Consider the following 26,145-nt stretch of genomic DNA (forward strand, 5'->3'; position numbering starts at 1 on the left):
CCTGGCATTATATACTACCATTCTCCCATTTTATAAATGAGGAAAATAAGGCTCAGATAGGTGGATCACTCACCCCAGGTGACACAGCACAGGACTGAGGACTCAAACCCTCAAGTTCTGCTTTGCTCTGAGCTGCCTGCCTCTGGGCAAAGCAAATTATCAAGATGTGGACACTGAAATCCTGAAGCTGAAACCTCAAATCTCACACCTGGACCAGGAATTCCAGGAACTGGGAAGTGGTGCTCCCACAAGTCCAAACAGAGGAATCTCTGGAGAAAAATCAAGCAAAGAAAAGCTCAGCTCATGAGGTCCCCCTCCTTGGGTCCTGAAGGAAGCAGCTGGTGTCAGATTCGTCGTGGAGCTGCAATTCCTGTGTCAAAGTTCTCAGGGCGGTGAGTATGGGCTTGGTGGGAAATAGGAATGGTGCGTGTGCATGCATGTGTGTTTGTGCACGTGTGTGCATGCATCTGTGTCTGTATATATACGTGTTTTTGAGCCTGCACGTGCACACGTCTTTGTATGTGTGTACGTATGCATGTACATGCACACGTGTGTATATATGGGGAGTTTCAAAACCAGATGAGACCAACTGGAAATCCTGGTATTTAGTGTGAGTCTGGAGTCAGGCTCCCAGGCCTCAGTTTCTCCACTGGGAAATGGGCCAGTTTCCGCTGGATGTGAAGATTAGAGTCCAGAAAGACCACTGTCTATCAGAAGGTTTGTCACAGTATATAGTCTGAGCTACAGGCTGCGAAGTTGACACCTGTGATCTCCTTTGATTCTCAAAGCAAACCCAAGGTTCAGTTTATCATCCACGTTTTCATAGACAATGAATTTTTTTTTTTTTTTTTTTTTCTTTTTGCGGTATGTGGGCCTCTCACTGCTGTGGCCTCTCCCGTTGCGGAGCACAGGCTCCGGATGCGCAGGCCCAGCGGCCATGGCTCACGGGCCCAGCCGCTCCGCGGCATATGGGATCCTCCCAGACCGGGGCACGAACCCGTATCCCCTGCATCGGCAGGCAGATTCTTAACCACTGCGCCACCAGGGAGGCCCGACAATGAATTTTTGTCACTCTAGAATCATGCAAGCAAAGCTTTCAAACCACACAGAAATGTATGAGGTAAACAGGAAAAATTCCACCTGCAGCTCAGCCCACTTCCCAAGGAACCCCTGTTGATAGGTGGGTGTGGAGTTTTCCAGATTTTGTCTGTGACAGTTCATGGTGCAGGTATATATTTTGAGTTTGTATCTCTATTTCCATATAGTTCAAAACAGTGTATTAAAACAGCGATGTATGGGAATTCCCTGTCGGTCCAGTGGTTAGGACTCAGCGCTTTCACTGCCACAGGCCTGGGTTCGATCTCTGGGTGGGGAACTAAGATCCCACAAGCCATGCAGCATGGCCAAAAATTCAAACAAACAAAAAAACGGCAATGTAAATACTGGAGAAAAGTGGCTTTTCAATTAATGGTACATTTTGGACTCCCCGAGCTCATACATCATCCGATGTTATGGATGAAGGAGATGGAGTCCCAGAGGTCATGGGGCTTGCTCAAGTTCACCCACTGTCATGCCCCCGGTCTAGGACTTGACTTGGGTCTGCCTGTCCCACCCCAAAGCGGTCCCCTTCAGACACTGTACAAGATACACTTGTTCATTGTCCTTTCATGAAACACTCATTCAATGCTGGGGGTTTAAAGACAAGAAGGCCCAGGTGAAGGAGCTCTCAACCCAGGTGAGACAGGTCCAGACTTGGACGCCCCAAGCCAGGGGTGTAAGGGACAGACCTGGGGAAGCCAGAGGGGCAGCAGGGCCTCTGTCAGGGAGAGCAGGGCGGGCTGCCTGGAGGAGGAGACATGGGAAGTGGGCCTTGAAGGTTGAATTGAGGTCCGGCAGGCATAGTGGAGCCTGGGGGCAGGGTGGAGAGTCACTCCCGCTGATGGCCAGCTGCGTAGCTTAGGAGTTTTCCTAACACTTGACATCCAGGAGTAGGAGCCAATGCTTGACCCCAGGCCTCAACCGTAAGTCCCAACAACAGGCTCAAAAGTTTGCTGCCTGCTGCAGCACAGTGCCAGCCCTACCCAGATGGGGAAACTGAGGCTCAAGCAGGCACTGAGACTTTGGAGAACTCATTGTGCAGCCTGAGACCGGGCTCTTCCCCTTTCTGGGCCTCAGTTTCCCCATCTGTACAATAGGACAGGACAGCTGGCAGTCATGTAGCTGGGCAGGAGTTTGGCTCCAGCCCCAGCAATAACTGTCACCCCTGCTCCTCCCCTCTGACTGTCCCCATGCCCTAAACACATGGGAGTTTGGCAATTTACCCCTCTCCTAGGGGCTGGACCCTAGGCCTCAGCCCCTCCTCAGTGGAAGGGGGCATTTTGGGGGTGTGACCCCACCCTCGGGCTGGCCAGGGAGGGGTGAGGAGGGCACGCAGTGAAGAGGGTTACGGATCCTCAGGGACAACGCCTACTTCACAGGTGGGGAAACTGAGGCCCAAGAGGACAGGATATGGAAGGATCAGTAACAAAACCAGTCCCTCTAAACCCTCTCTAGGAGTGGTCCTGGATTACCCTGCAAATCGGCTGTACCATTTCACTGGAGGAAACCAGGCACATTGTCCCATCACCTGCTGTGGCAGGCTCCCCTTCCCCTCCCCGCAACTCCCAGGTGGTGCATATCCAGCCCTCATGATGCCCCTTGGGTGGTTGTTGGCCAATTACTGGATAGAGGGGGAAGTCAAGGCCTGGAGAGGCAGGGTCCCCTGCCCAGGCCGATGGGCCCCCTGGGAAAACAAGGTCAACTGCTGCAGCTGTGCTGGCTCCAGAACGGTCAAAATTGGAGGGAGTGGGTGACGGGGTTAGAGGGATCTGGGGGTAGAAGAGAGGGGTGGCAGCTGGACCTGTGTCCTGAATATAGTGCAAGGACATGGTCCGGAGGGGTCAGGGCTGCAGGCTCTGGTTTGCAGTGGAGCACTTCCCAGGGTCCACAGCCCCACTATGCCCTGGAAAGGCAGGCGTGGCTGGGGAAACAGGGGAACCCCCAGGGTTGCCCCCAAAGTCGGATGACAGGAACACTGGAGGGAGGCAGTGAGGTGGGCAGACCCCAGAAATGCCATTTGCAGGGCTTTATCCACAAAGGTGTTCTAACTGGGGCCAAAGTTTCAGGATAACTCATATGGCTATGGATGGGGAACTCGTGAGATAAATGACAGTCCAAGACATTGTTATACATACTTAAATGTTTTTTGGAAAGTTAAGTGGCAAAAAGCAAAAGGCAAAACAGAATGTGAAGTATAATTTTCATTTTTTAAGAAGGTATCTAATATATGCCCATATATAAAATCATCTAGGGACTTGCCCGGCGGTCCAGTGGTTAAGACTCCACGCTTCCAATGCAGGGGGCACAGGTTTGATCCCTGGTTGGGGAACTAAGAGCCCACATGCTGCGCGGCCAAAAATAAATAAAGAAAATAAAATAATCTACACATAGGGATCTGATACCTGAGTGCTGTGGGTCGTGGAAAATTATCTTCCCACAGAACACACTTCTGTACCTTCTGACTTTAGCCAGGCATTACTTATTCACAAACAGTACTTGAAATTAAACTCACGTGGAAAGACTGTTGAGACGACGAGGAAGCAGGTCTCTAGGCAGCATGCATGGTAAGCCTTACTTTAAATTATTAAATTTATTTTTTGTTATTTTTACATGGGAGTGGGAAAGAGGGGAAACCTCTGTGCTTTGTTCCGCGTGTATCTGGGTCTTGCATTTTCAAAAATCTTTTACAAAGAAAATGTACTCATGTTGCTTGAACGGGCACATTTGCATGTATTACGTGTGCATGTTATGTAGGTCCGTGCACAGGCATAGCAAAGGCCTGCTTTAACACTGGAGACTGGAGCTTCTCTGGCAGCACCCTCTGCCTCTCAAGGTCCTGGTCCAGAAGGCTTCCAGGGAGAGGAGAGGCTGTGGGGGTAGGATGTGGAGGGGAGGGGCCCTCCAGGCTGACAATAGCATGTTCAGGTTCCAGTTAGCCCTCAGTGACAAGGTAGCAGAGGAAGAAATCCTTCCCAAATCGCAGAGGGGAAACTGAGGCCTGAGGTGGAGAGACCTTCCAGAGCTCAAAGCCTGAACAGTGTCCTGGGCTGGAGAAACTCATTCTGTGTGCCTCTGTCTAAGTGACCTTCCCCAGCCCTGCACAGTGATAAAGGGGAGCTGGGAAGGGGGTCTCCCAAGAGGGAGGAGGAGAATGGGTGGGGTCCTTGTAGGTTCTGAGCAACTTTCTCAGGGAGTGGCACTAAAGCTCATGGTCAGACACCAACCTACAGGGCTCTGGTGAAGATGATAGCAAACATGTGGGAGGTTCTTGGATGACAAGAGCTCCCATCATGATCATATGGGTCCTCGTCACTCCTGAGTGTCCTCTGGGACACAGTGAGAGGAGAGGTTCAGGGGTCTGACACCAGCTTCCTAAGGGGCCCTGTCTCCTCCATCCCCACCTTTCTTGCTGACAAAGCCCCCCAAACCCTTCCTGGGCTCCCTGTTACCCCGGGCACAACCATATCCCAGGCTCCTGCCCATTACACTGTGCTCAGGTGGAGGTCCCTGCAGGTCCTGTAGGTGCCAGTCTTGCCCACCTATGTGCTCTTTACCCTCCCTCCTCACCAGAAGGGCCAAGGGGCCGCTGATGGAGGAATCAGACACAGGCTGTGCAGAATATGGGAACAGCAGGGAGCTTTGAACATGTCCCACAGGCCAGCTCCTAACTCAGGGGGAAGCCCAGGTGGGCCTTGGTCTAACTCTGGCAGCTGGAACCCCGACCCTGAGATCAGGGAGGGCCTTGAGGTGGGCAGGTGAATTGTGGGCAGCTCAGGTAAAGCTCCCATGTCCCGACACCCTCTCAAAGGCAGATTTCTGTACCCAGCAATAAACCCCCCTCTCCACAGAAAACAGGGTGGACCCACCCACTATGTTTGGCCCTGATCACTATCTGCTTCCCGGCACCCTCTAGGCTTTCCCAGTGACTTACCAGGCCCCCCAGCTGCAGCAAGCCAGTCAGAAAGGCCCCGCAGGCAGAGGGCATGCCTGGGAGGCAGCAGTGTTTACGATCGGGCTCCACGTAGGCCCTACAACATCCACCATGTGTTCCCCAACCAGTCTGAGTTAAAAACACATCAACGGAGACCATGGAAAATTAGGTTTCCTCTACATTTATTTCAACAGCTAAATGATTAACAACATCCACAACTTCTTAGATTAAAAAAAAGAAAAAAAACCCAAAGCTTCCGTTTTGTAACATCACAAACGTCTTCTAGGTTTTACCAAGGACCAAAAACGCTAAATTTCTCTATATGATTTCCAGTGATGGAAACAAGGCAGAGACAGTAAGCACCCAAAGTGGTGAGTTAGCACTTTCCGGATGCCTGTCGTCCTCATGGAAGAGACCCTGGAACTAGAATGACAGAAAAGACACTGTGACTTTGACAAGGCTATGCAACTGCACATTGCACTTGCTCTCACGCGTGCTCCCCGCAGAGCGGCCTCTGCTGGAGAGGGCAAGGGCGGGCACAGAGGGCCAGCGCACTGGTCCCCAGCCGACAGCTGGCACAGGGACGCACCACCACGCTCCTCCCCGACCCACGCAACGCCTTCACTGCCTCAATGCCAACTCCACAGAAGCGCCACCTGAGTGCTTACAGGACTTTCCAGGCTCAAGAAGTAGGTGCTCCCTTTGACGACTGCCAAAGGCTCACAGTGTCAGCTCAAAGCAGGACACCCCCAGGAGGAGGAGTGGCAGGAGGCGGTGGGAACAGGGCTCAAACCCCGGGAATTCCTAAAATATTTTACTTATAAATAAAAGCAGAGAAAGCCAAGAATGAATATACTAGGACAAAGCGAATATGATGGTCAAAGCTATGCTTGAAAAAAGAGCCAGGACCCATGCTGGGGGGTGTACACCTCACTCAGCACCAAAGGGTGCTCTGTGAAAGGCCATGCGGGATCGAGGCCCTGTTCTCAGAGTTCTATCCCTTTACCTGACCCCCAGCCAACATGGAAGGCTGTTGGAAAGATTAGAAAAGAAAGGAGGTGAACCCCCATAGCTGTGGTTCCCCCAAACCACACCACCCCTGCAGGTTATTTCAACTCTGCTGAAGAACCTCCAGCATGTCCATGGCCATAAAGATCTGCCAGTTGCCAAAGCAACAAAAGTGACCAGAAGCAAGCAGAGCCCTGGGGACTACCTGTGGTACGAAGAAGGGCAACATCAGGCAGGCACGTGAGATGCCAGCACAGGCCCATGATGCTGTGCTGGTGAGTGTGGGCCAGACAGACAAGACAGATCCAGAGGAGCCTGGGACTACAGCCCAGGAGGTCTTGGGCTTTGAGAAAGCAAGGATTTCATAACAGCCAATACAAGTGGCTGACAGGGTAACTCACTGCTGTGTCCCCCAAGCTTATAGTATCAGCAGGATCCTGTTTTCCAGATTTTAGCATGTATTTAAAACTTCAACACTGCTGCTTTATGAGGAAGGGCTGAGAGATTCCCACAGCCTGAGAATTTCGCATGTAGTTGCAAGAGGCAGAGTGCGAGAAGCTAGAAGGGGCGGCAATCATACGCCTTGAAATAGCAAACAGCTGCAGAGCCCACCCCAAGAGGATCCTTTCTGCTCTGTACAAAGGCCCTAATAAAACAATTCTTTACACTGCCACACATGCAAAAAATAAAGAGTCTTGAAGAGTTTACACCTCCCACCCCTTTGTAGGAGAGACTCCATATGTGGTTTAAAAAAAAAAACTGTAGTTTGCTTTGTGGAATCTAAGAGACACGTAAATTTGGGGAAAGTTTCATCGGTGTAATGATTACTCCCCACTGAATACAGCTGCTGAATACATTGCTGAAATTTCGTCAAGTCTCTTGGGATGCATTTAAGAGATGAGACTCCATAAATAACACATTCATTGAATCCAGTACCTCCACTTGTTTAAAGAGCTTCAGCACTCCGACCGACAGCTGTGGTACCAGAGCACAGACCTCATTATTACTGATTTATATTCCCTATTTAAATTTGAGAAGATATGATCTGTGACTGTTTCGGTATCAAGTTTGCAAGCAGATCACTTTTAGAGAGCAATGTGTCCCAGGACAGGAAAACCGACAGGGGCTGGTTCCTGAGTACGTATAGGGCGCTGGTGCTTTCAAGGGCAGCCCCACTTTCTGAGCGGAACCAGGGGAGACTTGGAGAAGACTTGCTGCCAAAAGCATTTGGAAGAGGGTGAAAGGCAAAAGCAGATTGGAAATGGTGCGTTCTTTTAAGAAAAAGAAAAGCCAGCGGGTGGAACCTCCGCACCAGAAACTGCAGAGACGTTTGTTTTTCGTGTACACACCAAACCTACTTGGGCACTGGTTCCAGGGCAGATCCGGGACAGAGGTGCCGTTTTAAGAGTAATTGCTGCTTCAAGCCTTATCTTTCTCACCAATGGTTTTCATCTATTCAGGGAGAGAACGATTTTGTTCAAAACTGAGATGGAAATTATGGGTGGGGAGGACAACTAAAAGGAGAGGAGAAAGATAGGATATTTATAGGCCAAAGGCCCCTCAGAAGGAAAAGGATTTGAAGATCCTCAGAAAGGGATGAGGCAGAGTGGCATCCTCTGCAGCACCAGCTTCCAGGTCACCCTTACACTCGTAAGACACCAGGCCACTCCCGTGGTGGCTTGTTTCCACAAGATGGCCATGTACAGTCACACCTGGGAGCCCAGTGCGGAGGCCGCACCATGGGCTGCGTGCAGTGGCGCTTGGCGAGCATGGGGCTCGTTCCTTCAGCCTGGAAGGTGAGAGGTGGGACACACCCACATCCAAACACTCCTTTTGTTTCCCTCACAAAATTTTATGATCTTTTGGGGGGAGTGATATTTTGATGTTTGGGTTTTGAGGAGTGGGGCACATTAACTTTTCTGGAGGAAGCTTCTCTGTGTACCAGAACATCAGCTTAGGCAGAATGCCCCCCACAGTAGCTCACACACATACCTATTTGTTGGCCCGTTTGTGTCTGTACATCTGCATCATCCTCTGACGGAACACGTCAAACGTGTCTTCTTTGTGCTCCTGCCCGTCGGCACCCAACCCCTCCCCTTCCGAGGCAGTTCCCCTAAGGAGCAAAATGGAGAGTTAGCCACACCTGAGCCCAGAGCCTGGCCACCAGGAGATGGAAAACAGCCTGAGCCATCTGAGTGGGACAGAGGTATGAGGGACACACAACAGTGACAGCAAGGGAGGGGGAAAATAAAGACACAATTCACAGTGGGGAACAAGGGATACTCACCCGTGCAAGCAAGCGAACTTTCTGAGAAGTGTGCTCAGAAGCCAGCCCCTGATTACAGCAGAAAGCCTCCCCAGCAGGTGCTAAGCTCAATTTTAACTGAAATGCTTGCTGGATGCTAATGGGGCTTAATAAACTCTGGGCCGTGCTCTACCCTGGCTAGTCTGCATGTGGGCTCCTGGAAAAGGGAAGTGGCTCTTGGCGTAACTACCCAGCATTACCACTCAGGCTTTTATGATAATAATGAATGTGGCCAAATGCCAGGGACCAAGTCTATGCAAGTGCAGCAAGGAGCTATATAACACCTGCATATGTAAATGATCTGCTATAAGCCATTTGAGACATGAAGGAAACCAAAAATCAGGCTCAGGTCAAAGGACTTAGGACCAGAACCCCACAGAAAGCCTCATCTCCCCAGGCATGGTTGCCCATCCCCACCCCTGGCCCCCAGCACCCGCTGCGTACACGCTGACGGGCTCCCTGATGCCCTTCCCACAGGAGCCCAGGCCGTGGCCCTCCTTCCAGCCCATCTTCTGTAGCATCTGGAACCCCAGGTTCTTGTCAGTCAGTTTCTGCTGGGCGAAATCAAAGTCCTGGGGTTTCTGAGGAGAGAGAAGAGTGTGGCACGTGAGGTGCAGCAAAGCCCCTGGAGCAAGGGTCTGCCCTGGGTTATACCTGGACATGGTCCAGTACTAACACCCCTAATGCCTCCCTGACTCCACAGATGCTCAAGATCAAGCCATGGTCCTGGCAACATTCCCTGGGTGGGTTGAGACCTCTGAAGGTTGGAGGTCACCAGCCTGAGGTATCCCCACAGAACCACGCCAGACCAGCCTCTCAGGCTTCACCATGACCACTCTTGTTGCAGTGTTGAGACTGTGAATTAAACTTCGTGAGGGGATGGTGGGTCCTGGGGCCAAAGGGTGAGTAGGAAGAGCCCAGAGTGGAGACCTGGATAAAGAGAGTGGCCCTGTGATGACCAGAGGGCATATCCCAGGCTGAGGGACACAGGGCAGAGGACTTGAGGCAGGAAGGCCCCTGGAGTGCAGGAGTCAGAGGGGAAGCAGGGCTAAGGCAGGAGGGATCCAGAAAGGCAGTGGAGAGAGGCTGTACAGAAAAACAGGCTCAAAGGGTCCTCCCTATTTGACCCCCACTCCTCTCCCACTGCTTCATTCATTCCCATGGGCTTCCAAAACTCTGAGCAGTGACCCCATCCTGGAAGCTTCCCTGGCTGCCCTCAGGCATTACTCAGCAAACCTGACTGACCTATGTGTCTGTCTGGTCCTTCCCAGGTCTGAAGCTCTGAGAGCTCCCCAGGGCAGGGACCGGGTTTCACTTGGACTCTAGGGTCCATGTCTAGCACAGAGCAGACCTCACTGAGAGCCAGTGCAGCTGGGAAGAAGGATGGGGCCTGGGAAAGACCTTGTGGGTGGAAAGGTAAGAAGCCCTAGAGGAAGTCTGGGCTCCAGAGCTAACTGTGGGAAGACAAATTAAAAAGCCTAGAGGCCTCTGGAGGAGGAGCCTGCCCAGTGTGAGCAAAGGGGATTTCCATTCACTCATGAATATTCATTAGCACCCACAGTGTGCTGGAACCGCTGGGCAGCTGGGGGCTCAGAGTCCCTGCCGCCTGAGCCTATTTCTTTAATCCGTTTACTAAACACTGAACACAGCCTGTCCCCAGGGCCTCACATGCTCCCAAGGAGAAGGTTCCTCTGTCCTGATCAAGGCAGCTGGGATTAGTGGAGAGGGTCTGAGCAGGGGACAAGTGTGGGACGGGAAGAGGATGGGGAAGGCAGAGGGAAGGCTGGCCACGGGTCCCCAAATGGCAGGCTTGCATCCCCCTTCAGGAAAGCTGTTCAGGTGGGAGCAACAGGAGGAACAGGGGTCCACTCAGCTGGACAGATCTTTGTGAGTGTTCAACTGTGTCTAAGAATCACCTTGCCTGGTTTCCTGGGGTTGGAGCAAAGCCATGCACCATAGGCCAGGCTGAGGTGTGTACAGAGAGCTGCAGGGGAGACCTCCTCCCTGCCTGCAGTCACCCCAAAGAGAGACCCATGTTTGCAGGATACCAGCTGGCTGCACACCGGGTTAACATACATTTCATTTAATCCTCAAGGTATCTCCTACCTGCAAGATAGGTGCAACTGCCCCACTTTCCAGATGTACAAATAGAACCTCAGGATTCACATGCCAAGATTAGATGGCCAGGCTGAGCCTGAAAAGGCTGCTTTCTCACCAGGCTGTGCCTCACCCAGGCCACCAGATGGGTACCCAGGTGCTGGGTCAGGTTAAAACCCAACACAGCTGTTAAGACCACAAGCTTCGGGTACAGGAAGGTCCCTGCTCTCAGCTGTAACTGGGGTCACACTGATGCTTCATTTGGCCATTGACATTGACGCAATGCACTCAGAACAGGTCTGAGCCACAACTTGGGCTTTGCTCACCCCCTGACACAGCAGAGACCTCGCCTGGTTCCCCACTCACCTCCCTGACCTCTAGAGTCCTGTGATGTCCCCACATGTATCCCAGGTGAGCTTGTCTAGCCTCACCTGCCCCGACATGTGTCAGCCCAGCTGTCTGGAGTGTGCCCCCGTCTCCTTCCAATGACCTGCTCCCACAGGGGCTCCCCATTTCAGTCAATGGCAGCTCCATTCTCTTAACTGTCCAGGCCGACAACCCTGGAGTCACCCTGGACTCTTGGCTTTCTCTGTTCCACATCCAATCCGTGAGCAAGTCCCACCAACTCCACCTTCACCTCTCCTGGCCCCCCGGCTCTGCCTCGCCCCCCACCCCACAGGCTGCTCTCAACACAGCAGCCATAGTGGCCATGTCTTCCACCCAAATCCCCACCGTGGTTCTCCAATGCCTCTCCCAGAGAAGGGGCCACAGTGCTGACATCCATCTACAAGCCCTATGTGACCTGGGTGCTTGCCACCTCTACTTCCTCACCCCATCACTCCATTCTAGGCACAAAGGGCTCCCTGCTGACCTGTGACTGATCTGGGGCTTCTCCTAGGCCTCCCTGCTTAAAGGGTACCCCCCAACCCACCTTATTGCTTGCCTCCCTTTGACCTGCTTCTCTGCACCCACAGCACCCACCATTCCCGGTCCTGCACATTTCTATTGCTGCCAGCCCCGCTCACGGCTGCCTCTAGGTGGGCAGATGGAGCTGGGAGCACAAGAGGTGCTGACCAGTTAATAAACACACACGCGCAGGCACATGCACTCGGCTTACTAGCAAAGTAGCGCACTCTTTTAACCACAATTATAGTCTACTAAATCTGAACTTCTCATTGGCTGAGACATTATCTTGTTCATCTCTCCAATCCATTGCACATATCAGGCCTCACACATCCGTTAAATAGACTAATTACTCCCTCTTGTGGTTTTGGGCAATGCAAAACACTTTTAAGAAGTCCCGGGAAAGAAAAGGCTGTGTGTTGTGCTTTGTATGCTGACACCTGGCCTGAAGTATGAGTATAGCTTAGTCACGCCAGTGCCCTTTGGAACTCTGGCAAACTCTGACTACATCACACGTGAGGACTCACAGCCACACTCACCTTCTTCTTGGTCACGGGACGACCCCGAGGCCTGTCATAGGCAATTCGAACTGGTTCGTGAACTGGAAGACAAAAGAAATGTATATATACACATATATGTACTTTCCCCAAATTATTTAGAGGATGAAGGTGCTGCAGTTTTGGCTTATAGCCCCTCTGCTGACAGAAGGTGGCTAGGAGCTGCACCACAGGGCCAGCCGTTTGGCCCTGGCTCCTCTCAGGAATCGTGTGACCCACAGAGTGCAGAGGCAGAACAGAGGCTCAACTGAGGGCTGCCTTGCTGTGGGAGAGTCTACCTAAGCGTGACTCCCATGTTTATGACAAAGGACCTGACACGTGGATCATTTTCCATGACCGTAGGAATACATTTTGCTTCAACAAATGAGCTATTTGCAACACTGTGCCCTCCTCATGTCCCTGCGACTGTTCCATAGATAGAGAAGTAAAGTCCACTCAGAACTTTATAGTAAAAACAACCATGCTTCTCATACACAGCACCACATCACGTTATTATTATTGTTATTATTATATTTGACAAAGGAGAGATCAGCAGGTCTGGTACTATCTCATCAACCACCCTATCAAAATAACTGAGAGCTTCTGAAGTAGAAAGAATTCCACTTTCCCCCCATGAAAGCCATCTTAACAAGCATTCTGATGTGCTACTATACTCTGATAAGTTCTGAAGGACATAAGAGTTTAGTAGAACAGTTAGAAATCCATTGCAACACCAAGGTTTCCAAACACAAACCACTAGAACTGTTCCTTTAGCAGGAGAAACTATACTGACACTGCTGGGTGTGAACTTGATGGTCTCAATAACGTAGAACACACAGGCTCTCCGCACACAGTGGAGCCCTGTTCACCAAAACCACCTGCCACACAAGCATCGCAGCATCAGCCCCACACAGGCCCGGCTGTGTGGAGACCTGGGTGGGCAGCGAGCAGCCCAACAAAAGGCGGGACATGATGTGATTTGCCTACTGACAGCCTAGAAAAGGCAAAATCACAAGGCCAGAAGATGGTCAGTGGTTGCCCGGGCTGGGTAGAGGAAGAAACTGCAGAGGGACACAGAGACACTTCTGGGACGAGCTCCAGCTCGGCCATACTGGGGGGCTCATGCCTATACACCTTTGCCAAAACTCTGTGAACTGTCCACTTGAAAAGGGTGCACCTTTACTGCTGGTAAATTGTACCTCAAGAACCTTGACCCTCTCCACAGGCAGGAAGGAGATGGCCTTCCATGGCCAAGGCTGGCAGAGCATGGATTGCACAGCTCCCACTAACGGGTGCCCAAGACTGGTCCCAGTCCGTGTCCTCCTACCTCATCGTCACTAAGCAGTCATCACTACTCTGGGGTCTTTGGGGAGATGGGGGCACTCAGAAAGCTGGGCACGCCTCAAGATCACAGGCAGGAAACAACCAAGATGACCCAGGCCCGTTCCGTCCACAGCCAGGACTCCCCTGTTGGAAGCTGAGCAATAATGGAAAATAACAAGCAGCATGTGGGGTGCTAGAAGCCAAACGCAGCATCTCCTTAGAGTGCCAACCTCAGACCAACTGGAAACGTCAGTTTCTCATGAACATTTTGGACCGTGTGCAAAACCAATAGGACTATTTTAGGTTAAAAACATAAGACCGAAGAACCCCATGTTGTGTTGGCCCTGGGAGTGTTCTGGAAGGTAATGTCCAGGTTAGCTGGAGTAATCAGAGGTGGAAAGGGTGATGGGGGCCAGCTGGTCATCTTGCACCTGAACTTGGGCTGAGGGCCAGGTAAATTCTTCAAAACAGTCAGACAACGTCTCCACAATTTTTCATGGCCCACAACCGAGCACCATGACTCCTCCTCAGGTGTTAAACAGAAGACCGTGCTGGGGGCACTGTGTCAATAGCCAGGCACTTACCTTTGGGTTCCTGGATGAGACACAGCCTCTTGGGAGCCGGAATCATGCCGACCTTCAGCGACTTGCTGCTGACTCTCTTCCGGGGGAAGCAGGCCCCTGAGGAGGACTGTGACAGGGCAGGTGCACCAGCCGGGCCATCCTCGGCCACCTCACTCAGGAGGCCATCAGCTGGGGGGCTGCCCTCCGAGCCCTCGGACTTGGTCGACCCTCCTGCTGGCCTGGAGGCCCCTCCAGGAGTGGGGGCCTCCTCACCCCCTTCCTCGTCCTCCTCCTCATCCTCCTCGTCCTCGTCTTCCTCAGGCATCACCTCTGGGCTCTCCAGCTCAGCCTCGTGCTGAGAGGGCTCATCCTCAAACCCTCCTTCCTCCTCCATGGGCTCCAGGGGGCTCTCCTGAGAATCGGCGCTCTTGATGGCATGAAGGTTCAGTGGAGATGAAGTAAAGCAAATCGATGGGCACAGTTCAAATACCTTCTTTCGATAGAATTTGAAAGCTGAACTGTTTTGGTCATGTAGAAACCTGGGATAAAGATGAAATACATTGGTTAACGAGAGGGTTCTCTATAAACATTCGTATTTTCTGAAACTGTCCAAATGGACCTGACAAAGCTGGGGGTGGGACAAAGAAGCGAACACATGACCTCTTTCCACCAGCTGTGGTTGATGGGCAGCTTTACAATGAGATAGAAAGCTTGAAGAGTATTAGTAATTTAACGAAGGAGCCAGAACATAAGAGGCCTTATTGCTTTCTCAGGGAGGGAGCTGGAGGAACAAGGTATGCAGGGACGACCAGAGAACATGCTAGAACGAGCTCTAACACTACAGCCAGGAGATCCGACCTGGGCCTTACCTCATCTCTTTCTGATTATGTCACTGGCCACTCTGGGCCTGTGTGTGCTCACTGTGACTCTCTGGTTCCTCCCATACTCCAGCCATGAGATGGAGAGAGGTGTGTCACCTCCTGCCTCATGTCCTGCAGCAAAGCTGCGTGAATGTGCTGGCAAAAAGGTCTCTCTGAGCCTCGGAGTCCAATGGCCCTAGCCACAGCTTGGAGCTGCGGCTGGTGTGAGAAACCGAAAACACACAAAATTTACTTGGGCCAAAGGAAAGACAGCCCTTGTTCTTGGACAGGACAATTCAGGCTCATAATGAAGTTAATTCTCCCTTAATTAAATATTAATGTATAGAAGTAAAAGCATCATTTTTTTCTGGATCTGAACATGATTCTTAAGTTCATATAGAAACATGAGTATGTAAGACTATCTAGGAAACCCCTGAACAAGATCAACAAGGGGCCCAGTTCCACCAGGTATTACAAGGTGTGTGAAGCCTCTATAGTTAAAACAGCGTGGTACTTGTCTATGGACAGACAGACCAAGAGAAAGGCCAGAAACACAGTATCTGATGAAGGTGGCCTCTCAAATCACTGTGAAAAAGAACAGTCTTTTCAACGAATGGTGTTGGGACAACTGGGCAGCTTTTTACAAAAATATTTATATTGGACCTATGCTGTACTCTCTGCTCCTGAATAACCCCACACCGATCAGAGATCTAAATGTAAAAACCAAGTCATACAAGTTGTAGAAGAAAATACATAAATGTCTTTATAATCTGAGTGTAGGGAGATTCTTTCTAACTGTAACTGTTTCCAGGTGCAACGAGATAAAACTGAGAAATTTTACTAGATCAAACGTTTCTGCACTGCAGAACATACCATAAGTAAAGTGAAAGATAAATATCCAACTATGAAGGAAATAGATACAATTACATTACAGGTAAAAGGTCAGAGAAACTAGAAAGAATAAATCCAAAAAGCCCAATCGAGAAAAGGGCAAAGATTAAGAACTTCTGCCCTCTAAAAGACACTGCTAGAATGAGAAAACAAGTCACAGACTGGGAGAAATTATCTGCAAACCACACACTTGACAAATAACTTTTATCAAGAATACATAACAAACTCTCAAAATTCATTAATAAGTAAATAAACAACCCAATAAAACAATAGACCAAAGATCCGAGCAGACACTTCACTAAAGAAATACATAAGCACATGCAAAGATGCTCAGCACTGTTAGTCCTCAAAGAAACACAAATGAGAACCAGAGTGAAACACCCCTCCCCCGCACCAAGAGGGCTAACATGAAGAAGACTGACACTATCAAGTGCTGGTGAGGATGGGGAGGAACCAGAACTCTCACCCAAGCTGCTGGAAATGCAAAACTGTGCCACCACTTAGAAAGACGGTCTGGAAGTTTCTTCAAAAGTTAAACACAGACCCACCATGTGAGCCAGTCTTTCTCTGCCTCAGTATTTTACTGGAGAGAAATAAAAGCAGAACTTGTACATGACTGCTCACAGAGGGTTTATCTGAAATCGTCCCAGAATGGAAACATCTCAATGCCATCAACAGCTAAACAGGTAAATAATTGTGGTCCAGCCATACAATGTGATACACTCAGCAATAAACAGGAATGAACTATGGATACACACTACATGGATGAACCCTAATAATTATGTGGAGTAAGAAGCCAGACAAAAGGAGAGAACAAACTGCATTTACACAAAATTATAGAAAATGCAAACTATTTACAGTGAGAGAGCCCTGATCAGCAGCTGCCTGCAGGAAGGTATGACAAAGGGCACAAGGAAACTTTTGAGTCATGGATGTGTTCATCATCTTGATGGTGGTGATGGCTGCATGAGTGTAAACACGCATAAAAACTTATTAGACAGGGACTTCCCTGGTGGCGCAGTGGTTAAGAATCCACCTGCCAACGCATGGTTCGAACCCTGGTCCGGGAAGATCCCACATGCTGCGGAGCAACCAAGCCCATGTACCACAACTACTGAGCCCACGTGCCACAACTACTGCAGCCCACACGCCTAGAGCCCGTGCTCCACAAGAGAAGCCACCACAATGAGAAGCCCGTGCTCTGCATGGAAGGGTAGCCCCCGCTCACTGCAACTAGAGAAAGCCCGCGCGCAGCAACAAAGACCCAATGCAGCCAAAAATAAATTAATTAAAAAAAAAACTTATTCGACAAATATGTGCAGTTTATGGCATGTCAATTATACCTCAACAAAACATTTTTTTAAAAAAAGGGCAAATGATATGAACAGTTTACAGAAAGATATTCAAAGGACACAAGTTTATGAAAAGAGGTTCAATTTCACTCATAAGAAAAATGCAAACTAAAACTTCACTGAGAAAATTAGAAATTCCTCACCAATCCCACTGGCTCAAAGGCATGCCAAAAGGTGGGGGGTGGGGACAGGCACTCATAACACTCCTAGGAGAGTGGCCCTCAGGGAGGGGAATTTGCACTAACAAAACTTAGTTTGCATTGAACTATGATTCAACAATCCCCTTCTGGAAGATACCTAAAAATTCTCACCACAAACACAAAGAGATTGTGTGTAAGGCCAAACTAGAAGTGTGCGCTTAGCCACTACTGGGTCCCAGAAATGCTCCAGAAAATGTAAAGTTTTTAACTGTATTCTTTTTTTTTTTGCGTTACGCAGACCTCTCACTGTTGTGGCCTCTCCCGTTGCAGAGCACAGGCTCCGTACGCGCAGGCTCAGTGGCCATGGCTCACGGGCCCAGCCGCTCTGCGGCATGTGGGATCTTCCCGGACCGGGGCGCGAACCCGTGTCCCCTGCATCGGCAGGCGGACTCTCAACCACTGTGCCAACAGAGAACCCTTAACTGTATTCTTTTTTTTTTTTCTTTTTTTGCGGTACATGGGCCTCTCAATGTTGTGGCCTCTCCCGTTGCGGAGCACAGGCTCCGGATGCGCAGGCTCAGTGGCCATGGCTCACGGGCCCAGCCACTCTGCGGCACGTGGGATCCTCCCGGACTGGGGCACGAACCCATGTCCCCTGCATCGGCAGGTGGACTCCCAACCACTGCGCCACCAGGGAAGCCCTGTATTCTTAACTAAGCGGAGGCGCGACTCTCTAGCATGTTGGGAGCAGGGTGAGGGCCCGGAACCCCTAGCTGGCAATAGGACACGATCCACACAGCGTGGGAACCCCACACTCCAAGGGGAGCCCAGCCGGGTTACGGCTCAGTACTGGGAACACATGGCCCTCAGGCAGCCTCTCCTTGAAGGAGAATCCGCACCCCGCAGGCAGAGTGGGGCTCTGGTTCTGTGGCCTCTGGGCTGTGTAGTGTTGAATGATTACGCCATCTGAAGAATGGAGAGGATAATGGTGCCCCCTCCTGGCACAAGGGTGCCACGCCATCACTGCGTGAAAGTGCTTGCTGCTCACATCTGGACCAAAACCCACCAACATGCTACATGACCAGCACATTCTCATCCTGCCAGAGTAGCCAGCATGACCAGGGACAGTGCCCTCCTCCTCCTCAGACTCATGGGCAAGGACACACTCTCCTCTTTGCCTCTGCAAAGGTCCTGGGGAAACTATAAGTCCCTTGGCCAGGGCATTCTCTCCCCCTTCCCCTGGCCAACACCCACTGAACCTTCAGATCCAGCTTAAACTTCCCTCCCGGGGAGGCTTTTCCTGATGCCCCAGATGAGGGCAGGTCTCCCAACAACCCAGAACAGATGCTCCCTAACAGCCCTGAGCTCAGCAGAAGTGAAGTCGTGATTTATCCCAGGGCGACCCACTGTGGGCTCTCAGGACACCCATGGGGTGAACTCCTGTGGGCTCTCAGGACACTCATGGCCTCAGATTAAAGGGGTGTGATGGGTACATACCAAAGGTCGGGGTTGTCAATGCTGTTTTCTATGCTGAATTGTTCAATCTCTGGTCCCACCTGAGCAACAAATTTGGCCAGTTTCTCTGCAGTCTCCATTGTCTTCATATCAACTACAAAATAAAGCAACTGTCATGTATTGGTTCTGAGCTGCCAATTCCCATGTGAACATCGTGGGGTTGTGGAGACTGATTACAAAGACGGCCCCTCACTGTACCCTTGCCCTTTGCCATGTGACTCTGCAGTTCTGTCCAGCAGAGGTGGACTCTCTTTATTCCCCTTGAATTGGGGCTGGCCCTGGAACTCTTGCTGGCTAAGAATGTGACAGAAATGTGGAGTCCAGGCCTGTGAGGGCTCAAGCACCTCCTCTGCCTCTCCTGGATAGCCAAACCCGACTGTCAGGTGAACTGCTGGTGGGTGACAGGCATGTAGCCCACTACCCCTATCACCTCAGCTGACAGTTCCAGACAACTGGCTGCTGCCTGCAGACAGTTTGCAGGCCCAGCCCAGCTGACTTGAAGCAACATTGGATGCCTCCTGTTTGAAGCCACAGTTTGGATTGGCTTGTTATGTAGCAACAGCTAGAGAAATGTAGCAGTTGTGTAGATTTTTTTCCCTCTCCATTCCCACCTAGTGCTGAGTGGGAAGCACTGGCCAGAGGGCAGGCCTGTTGCAGCAGGAGAAGGTAATGGCTGGGAGAAACAAAAGAAACTGCAGTTCAACTAACTCTAAGGAAGGAAACAGAGACCTTAGCGGGAAAGAGGAAGCAGAACGAGAACACGGGCAGCCTTATGGAACATGTAACGGGCAAGAATAGAGAGAAATGGATCAAGGAGCTCAAAGCCCTAAGCACGGGCACATGGCACACCCTGCTGGCCAGCAGGAGGACCTTGCAGGGAAGCACAGAGTCACCAGGCAGCACCTCGTGTCAGCTCCACACTCAGGATAAGAGGAAGGGTGCAGCAGGAGTCTAGGGCCAGCCCCTTGAGGAAGCAAGAGGAGAGAGAGTGCCCGTGTGTGTGCCATCCTGGCCAGGTCCCTTTTGCTGCTGCCTGCTGCCCAGCCCAGCCCACTGAAGCCACCTGTCTCTGCAGAGACCCCTGGGGATAGATGAGCATTGGGGCTGGGGCCCAAAGGAGGGGGACAGGAGTAAGCACCCACCATCAGTAGACAGGCAGGGAGAAGAGGTCTGAGGGGCTTCGGAGACATCCACTCCTGCTGGCTTGGGAGATGGGCCTGAGGCCTCTGGGCTGGGGTCCCGAGGTGAGGGTCCGGGTGGGTCTGGTGGGCAGTCCTTGGCAGCATCATTTCCATCTGGTTGGGGCGGCTTTCGCTGCAAGGAGCCTGGAGCCTGCCGGCCATGGTGTTTCAGCCTGGTGCCTGAGGAGAGGAGGGTCTGGGTCCCGGTGGTCGCTCTCCTCACTTTCCAGCCCCGGAGTCCTTGAGCTCGAAGCAGCCCCCGCCGCCGCCCTGGTAGGAGCCTCTTCTTGAGGCTCCGGGCCGCCCGGGCATATAGCATGGCCCGGACTGCACACGCTGCTGCCATCGGCTTCTGATCTGCTCCTGGCAAGGTCTGGCTCATCCGCTGCATTTCTGCCAGCTTCAGCTTATAATATTTATACTCCAGACTACTGTCATCAGATAAAAACCTATATAACAAAACAGGAATAGCAGAACATTTGTGAATACACCAGCATAACCAAATTGTCACTGTAAATACACTTCTGCAAACCCTTTCTACTTGGTGGCCTCCCTGCTGTTGGAGAGACTCTGCCCAGCTCCACCGAAGACCCAGAGCTGGGCCCTGGTCATCTGTCCTGCTCAGAGTGACCACAGGGTGACCAGGAGCTTTGACCGAACACTGGTCGATTCCTCCTCAATTTCCGTCATCAGCAGCCATGAAGGAGCTCCCAGCTCCTGGTGGCCTCACAACACAATCCAGTTACCCTGAAACCATGGAAGTGCTCTGCTGTCAGGGAGTGGCAGGTGTTGCTCCTGGACATCACTTTCAGGAGATGACGCCCTTCAAATGGTGGGCACTCAGCGACCTGTTAACTACATCATTAAGGCCAGTGTGCCACTGCTGTGAAATCATGTGCCAGAGTCTTAATGAGAACAGTACAGAAAGGAGTTTGAGTTACATGTACTGACATAGAAAGAGATCCGTAATACAGCCCATGGAGAGCAAACTAGAGAAGACGACCAACACTGATACATATCATATGAAACTGCTTTGTGTACATGACATCCACGTATATTTGTTTTTTTCACATAGGTTGAAAGAATATAAAGCAAACTTAAGGATTTGCTCAAGGAATGGGTTAGAAAGGGGAATGACTGGGTTAGGAGGGGAAGGTCACATTATTTACTTTGTTGACCATTTCATTAGCACTTTCTTTCATCTCTATTAATCCTTTCCTTGTAGTCTCTGGGCTTTTTGCACCATTTCTTTCTTGCTTCATGAGTTGAATGCTTACCTTCACTCTTTATTTCTGATACACACACAAGGTCGCACCTTTCTCCCAACCGCTGTTAATGGCTGCATTCTATATGCAATGCTCTCCCTGCTACTTCCTTCTGAAGAGTTTCTAATTCCAATTCTAATTCTCTTTCATACAAAAGTTATTTAGAAGCCTGTTTTATTTTGGCTGTTGCTGGTTTCAACTTCTATGCATTGCACAATGTGGCCCACGTGATTTTCCTTTCCTGGGATATTCTGTAATTTTCTCCACGACCTCATTCATAACAAGGCTTTTGTGAACGTTCAATCTCAGTTTGTGTTAAAGAACGAGTACTGTTTGGTGAGTGTGGCAATATTTCATGGGGCTTTTGGACTGCTTGACATTGAGATCATATATTAGATGAGGTTCCCAATTACCAATAACAGAAGCTGATTGGCTGTGAGGTGGCAGCGCACAGCAGAACGCTGGCAGCACCGTGTGATGTGGCATGTCCCTGGTGGGCAGCTCCATATGAAGCTCCTGTTGATGCTCACTGCACAGTCAAGGTCTGGCTGGATCTGAGGAAACAGCCTGTGTGCTGGCTCCTCTGCTGCCTTGGACACTCTGCTGGGCCAACAGCAGCATCCTGCAAGATTGCACCCTAACAAGCAAGGGTTGCCACATAAGGGAAGGTTGACCAACACAGAAGCTCCAGTTCTCAAGTCAAACGCAGCCCCTAATCCAGGGCAGAAAGTGGAGTCAGTGCCCAGGTGACCTGGATACCCAAGATGTAAGTCCCTTTCCCCTAGTCGGTTCTAATGCCAAGTGCATGCTGTGTGAGGACATGTCACAAACCCATCTCCCTTAGTTCTAGTGGAGCATAACATCAAGAGCATAGTTCAAATCCCAGTGTAGCCACTTATTAGCTGTGAGATTTACTGAATCTTTCTGTGCCTCAGTTTCTCCATCTGTAAGATGAGACAGATGATAATAATAAGCTACTTCATCATGTTGCTGTGAGGATTGAATTATACACTTTTCATTATAAGGAAAATGCTTTGGGGAATTCCCTGGTGGTCCAGTGGTTAGGACTCGGTGCTTTCACTTTCGGGGCCCGGGTTCGATTCCTGGCTGAGGAACTAAGATCCCACGAAACCTGCAGTGTGGTCATAAAAAACAAAACAAAACAAAAAAGAGCAACATAGGCTTATCATCTCTAGAGATACAGAAGTAACTGTTAAAAGTAGTTTAATGAACTAAAAGCAACTGTCTCCAAGGAGTGGAACTGGGGACTTCCCTGGCCATCCAGTGGTTAAGACTCTGCACTTCCACTGTAGGGGGCACAGGTTCAATCCCTGGTCAGGGAACTAAGATCCTGCATGCCACATAGACACAGCCATGGTTTCTGCCATCGATATCATGGCAGAAACATTTTGCCATTTGTGTTTATTTCATTTTTTTTGGTAAATCACATACAAGTACTACTTTAACTTAAGAATTCAAATATACACACCAAAAACCTGTTTACTAGTGTTTTTTTTTTTACATCTTATTGGAGTATAATTGCTTTACAATGGTGTGTTAGTTTCTGCTTTATAAAAAAGTGAATCAGGGCTTCCCTGGTGGCGCAGTGGTTGAGAGTCCGCCTGCCGATGCAGGGGACACGGGTTCGTGCCCCGGTCTGGGAGGATCCCACATGCCGCGGAGCGGCTGGGCCTGTGAGCCATGGCTGCTGAGCCTGCGCGTCCGGAGCCTGTGCTCCGCAACGGGAGAGGCCACAACAGTGGGAGGCCCGCATACCGCAAAAACAAACAAAAAAACAAACAAACAAAAAAAAAGTGAATCAGTTATACATATACATATGTTCCCATATCTCTTCCCTCTTGCGTCTCCCTCCCTCCCACCCTCCCTATCCCACCCCTCTAGGTGGTCACAAAGCACCAAGCTGATCTCCCTGTGCTATGCGGCTGCTTCCCACTAGCTATCTATTTTACGTTTGGTAGTGTATATATGTCCATGCCACTCTCGCTTTGTCACAGCTTACCTTTCCCCCACCATATCCTCAAGTCCATTCTCTAGTAGGTCTGTGTCTTTATTCCTATATTACCCCTAGGTTCTTCATGACATTTTTTTTCTTAAATTCCATATATATGTGTTAGCATATGGTATTTGTCTTTCTCCTTCTGACTTACTTCACTCTGTATGACAGACTCAAGGTCCATCCACCTCATTGCAAATAGCTCAATTTCGTTTCTTTTTATGGCTGAGTAATATTCCATTGTATATATGTGCCACATCTTCTTTATCCATTCATCCGATGATGGACACTTAGGTTGTTTCCATCTCCGGGCTATTGTAAATAGAGCTGCAATGAACATTTTGGTACATGACTCTTTTTGAATTATGGTTTTCTCAGGGTATATGCCCAGTAGTGGGATTGCTGGGACATATGGTAGTTCTATTTGTAGTTTTTTAAGGAACCTCCATACTGTTCTCCATGGTGGTTGTACCAATTCACATTCCCACCAACAGTGCAAGAGTGTTCCCTTTTCTCCACACCCTCTCCAGCATTTATTGTTTCTAGATTTTTTGATGATGGCCATTCTGACTGGTGTGAGATGATATCTCACTGTAGTTTTGATTTGCATTTCTCTAATGATTAATGATGTTGAGCATTCTTTCATGTGTTTACTAGTTCTTTAACACTGTTTTTTGCACACTCTTTCCTCTTACAGTCTCTGGGTAATTCTTTCTGAAGGAAGTCACAGGTGATCAAGTCTCTGAGTCCAGCTCCCTAATCTGTTCTTCATCCAGGTCAATTCTATCAGCCGACCACTGAGATCATTTCAACAATCACATCTGTCAATTCCAAGATCCTTAATTGGTTCTTTTCCATAACAAGCAGTTCCTATTTCATGGATACAATATGCTATTATCCACCCAAGACTATTAATTACACATTTGTACTTGTAGACAATCTTCTTTTCCTTCTAGTAACTTCTTAGGTGCCAGATCTGCTGGGTTGGGTGGCCCTCTTTCGTGCTGCCAGTTTCCCTCAAATACTTGGTTTAGAGCTCAATATTCATTTCTGATTTGCAACCCCCTCCCACCGCCACACATACGCCCAGCTCTGGCTATGCTTCCTTCCGCCACCCCTGACTGTCAGAGATCATGAACCTGCTGGGTAGTGCACAGCGGTCATGTGGCAGAGAGGCATGCTCCTAGTCCTCTCAGGGTTCCCCTTCCCTCCAGCCCAATCACCTCGACAATCACCTGGAAATTGCCCCTGGGTCTTCCAAGTCTAGATGACATCTTACCCAGAGGATTTGGTCTCTGCTTTCATCTGTCAATCTGAGGCTATCTAGCCTCCTTCCTTCAGTATGAGCGCTGGTTGAGACCACAGAGCCAGAATGTGAATCTCAGCTCTGTCTTTTACTAGCTGTGCCTCCTTGAGGCAAGAGGTCTCTTTTGAGCCTCAAGTTTTCTGTCTGTAAAATCAGGACGACAACATACCTAACTCAAAAGGTTTATGAGGGTTCGGCCAGCTAATGCTTAAAGCAGTAAAGTGCTTAGAATGATACCAAGTGCACAGAAAGCAAAAGTATTTGCTAAATAAAAAGTATTCAATAAATGATATTGGGGCAATTAGGTTACTGAGTTTCTTTTCTTTCTTTTTTTTTTTTTTTTTTTACCTTTTAAGTTACATACCTATCTTATTCAACACAGGAACATAATCTAGATGAATTCAAGAATTCTGTAAAGGATTTCCCTGGTGGCTCAGTGGTTAAGAATCCACCTGCCAATGCAGGGAACACGGGTTCAAGCCCTGGTCCGGGAAGATCCCACATGCCACGGAGCATCTAAGCCCGTGAGCCACAACTACTGAGCATGCACACTACAGCCCACAAGCCCCAACTTCTGAGCTCAAGCACTGCAACTACTGAAGCCTGCGAGCTTTAGGGCCTGTGTGCTGCAACTACTGAAGCCCACGCACCTAGAGCCCGTGCTCTGCAACAAGAGAAGCCACCGCAATGAGAAGACCGCACACCACAACAAAGAGTAGCCCCGCTCGCCACAACTAGAGAAAGACTGAGTGCAGCAACACAGACCCAGTGCAGCCAAAAAAAAAAAAAAACCTGTAAAAATAAAACCATAACAATTTCCAACTCTTCTCCTGAAAAATCGTGCTGGTTAGGACCAAAGCCCTGGTGCCATTACCCAGAATTTACACCTTTCAAGCATCTTTAGTAAGTACAACAGCAAAAATAGAGAGTTTGGTATGGATACAACATTGATTATACCAGACCTGAACAGACCACTCAAAAAAGAGGAACTGCAACTATAAATCCTATGAGTAAACACATAATCTCTTTAATTAACAAAAGAATATAAGGTAAAACATCACACTATGAAATTATCTTTAAGTCAAAACACTCATGTGAGGGCATGGCACATGTATGGAGTAGCAGTGAGGGTGTCAATCACGGAAAATAACCTGATGATAAAGATCAGTGGTCTCCACCAGGGACAACTTGTCCCCCAGGGGACACTGAGCAATGTCTGAAGGTATTTTTGGCTGGGATGGAGGCTTCTACTGGCATCTAGTGAGTGGAGGCCAAGGATGCCCAGGACAGTCCCCCCACAGAGAATTATCCAGCTTCAAACATCAGTAATGCTGCAGTTGGGCTTCCCTGGTGGTGCAGTGGTTGAGAATCTGCCTGCTAACGCAGGGGACATGGGTTCGAGCCCTGGTCTGGGAGGATCCCACATGCCGCGGAGCAACTAGGCCCGTGAGCCACAACTACTGAGCCTGCGCATCTGGAGCCTGTGCTCCGCAACAAGAGAGGCCACGATAGTGAGAGGCCCGCGCACTGTGATGAAGAGTGGTCACCACTTGCCACAACTAGAGAAAGCCCTCGCACAGAAATGAAGACCCAACACAGCAAAAATAAATTAATTAATTAATAAACTCCTACCCCCAACATCTTCTTCTTTTTTTTTTTTTTTTTTTTTTTTTCTGTACGCGGGCCTCTCACTGCTGTGGCCTCTCCCGTCGCGGAGCACAGGCTCCGGACACACAGGCTCCGCGGCCATGGCTCGCGGGCCCAGCCGCTCCGCGGCACGTGGGATCCTCCGGGATCGGGGCACGAACCCGTGTCCCCTGCATCGGCAGGCGGACTCTCAACCACTGCGCCACCAGG

The 26,145-nt window shown here is 50.0% G+C and overlaps 1 protein-coding gene across 6 annotated transcripts in view; it reads right to left on the bottom strand.

The window, feature by feature from the left end:
- Positions 1-5,194: 5,194 nt before the first annotated feature.
- SUGP2 (SURP and G-patch domain containing 2) overlaps positions 5,195-26,145 on the bottom strand; it is a 33,633-nt gene continuing 12,682 nt past the window's right edge. For 3 of the 6 annotated variants that reach the window (XM_060093929.1, XM_060093930.1, XM_060093927.1), the window contains exons 5-11: positions 19,665-20,152; positions 18,505-18,616; positions 13,786-14,303; positions 11,882-11,943; positions 8,787-8,923; positions 8,030-8,150; positions 5,459-7,489 (exon numbers count right to left, since the gene is read on the bottom strand). In XM_060093929.1, the coding sequence (XP_059949912.1) occupies positions 8,030-8,150; positions 8,787-8,923; positions 11,882-11,943; positions 13,786-14,303; positions 18,505-18,616; positions 19,665-20,152 (1,438 nt within the window). In that variant the 3' untranslated portion in view covers positions 5,459-7,489. The other 3 variants (XR_009531492.1, XR_009531493.1, XM_060093928.1) reach the window with 3 other exon arrangements.

The sequence above is a fragment of the Mesoplodon densirostris genome, chromosome 3 (genome assembly GCF_025265405.1).
Source record: "Mesoplodon densirostris isolate mMesDen1 chromosome 3, mMesDen1 primary haplotype, whole genome shotgun sequence".
Classification (NCBI taxonomy): Eukaryota; Metazoa; Chordata; class Mammalia; order Artiodactyla; family Ziphiidae; genus Mesoplodon; species Mesoplodon densirostris.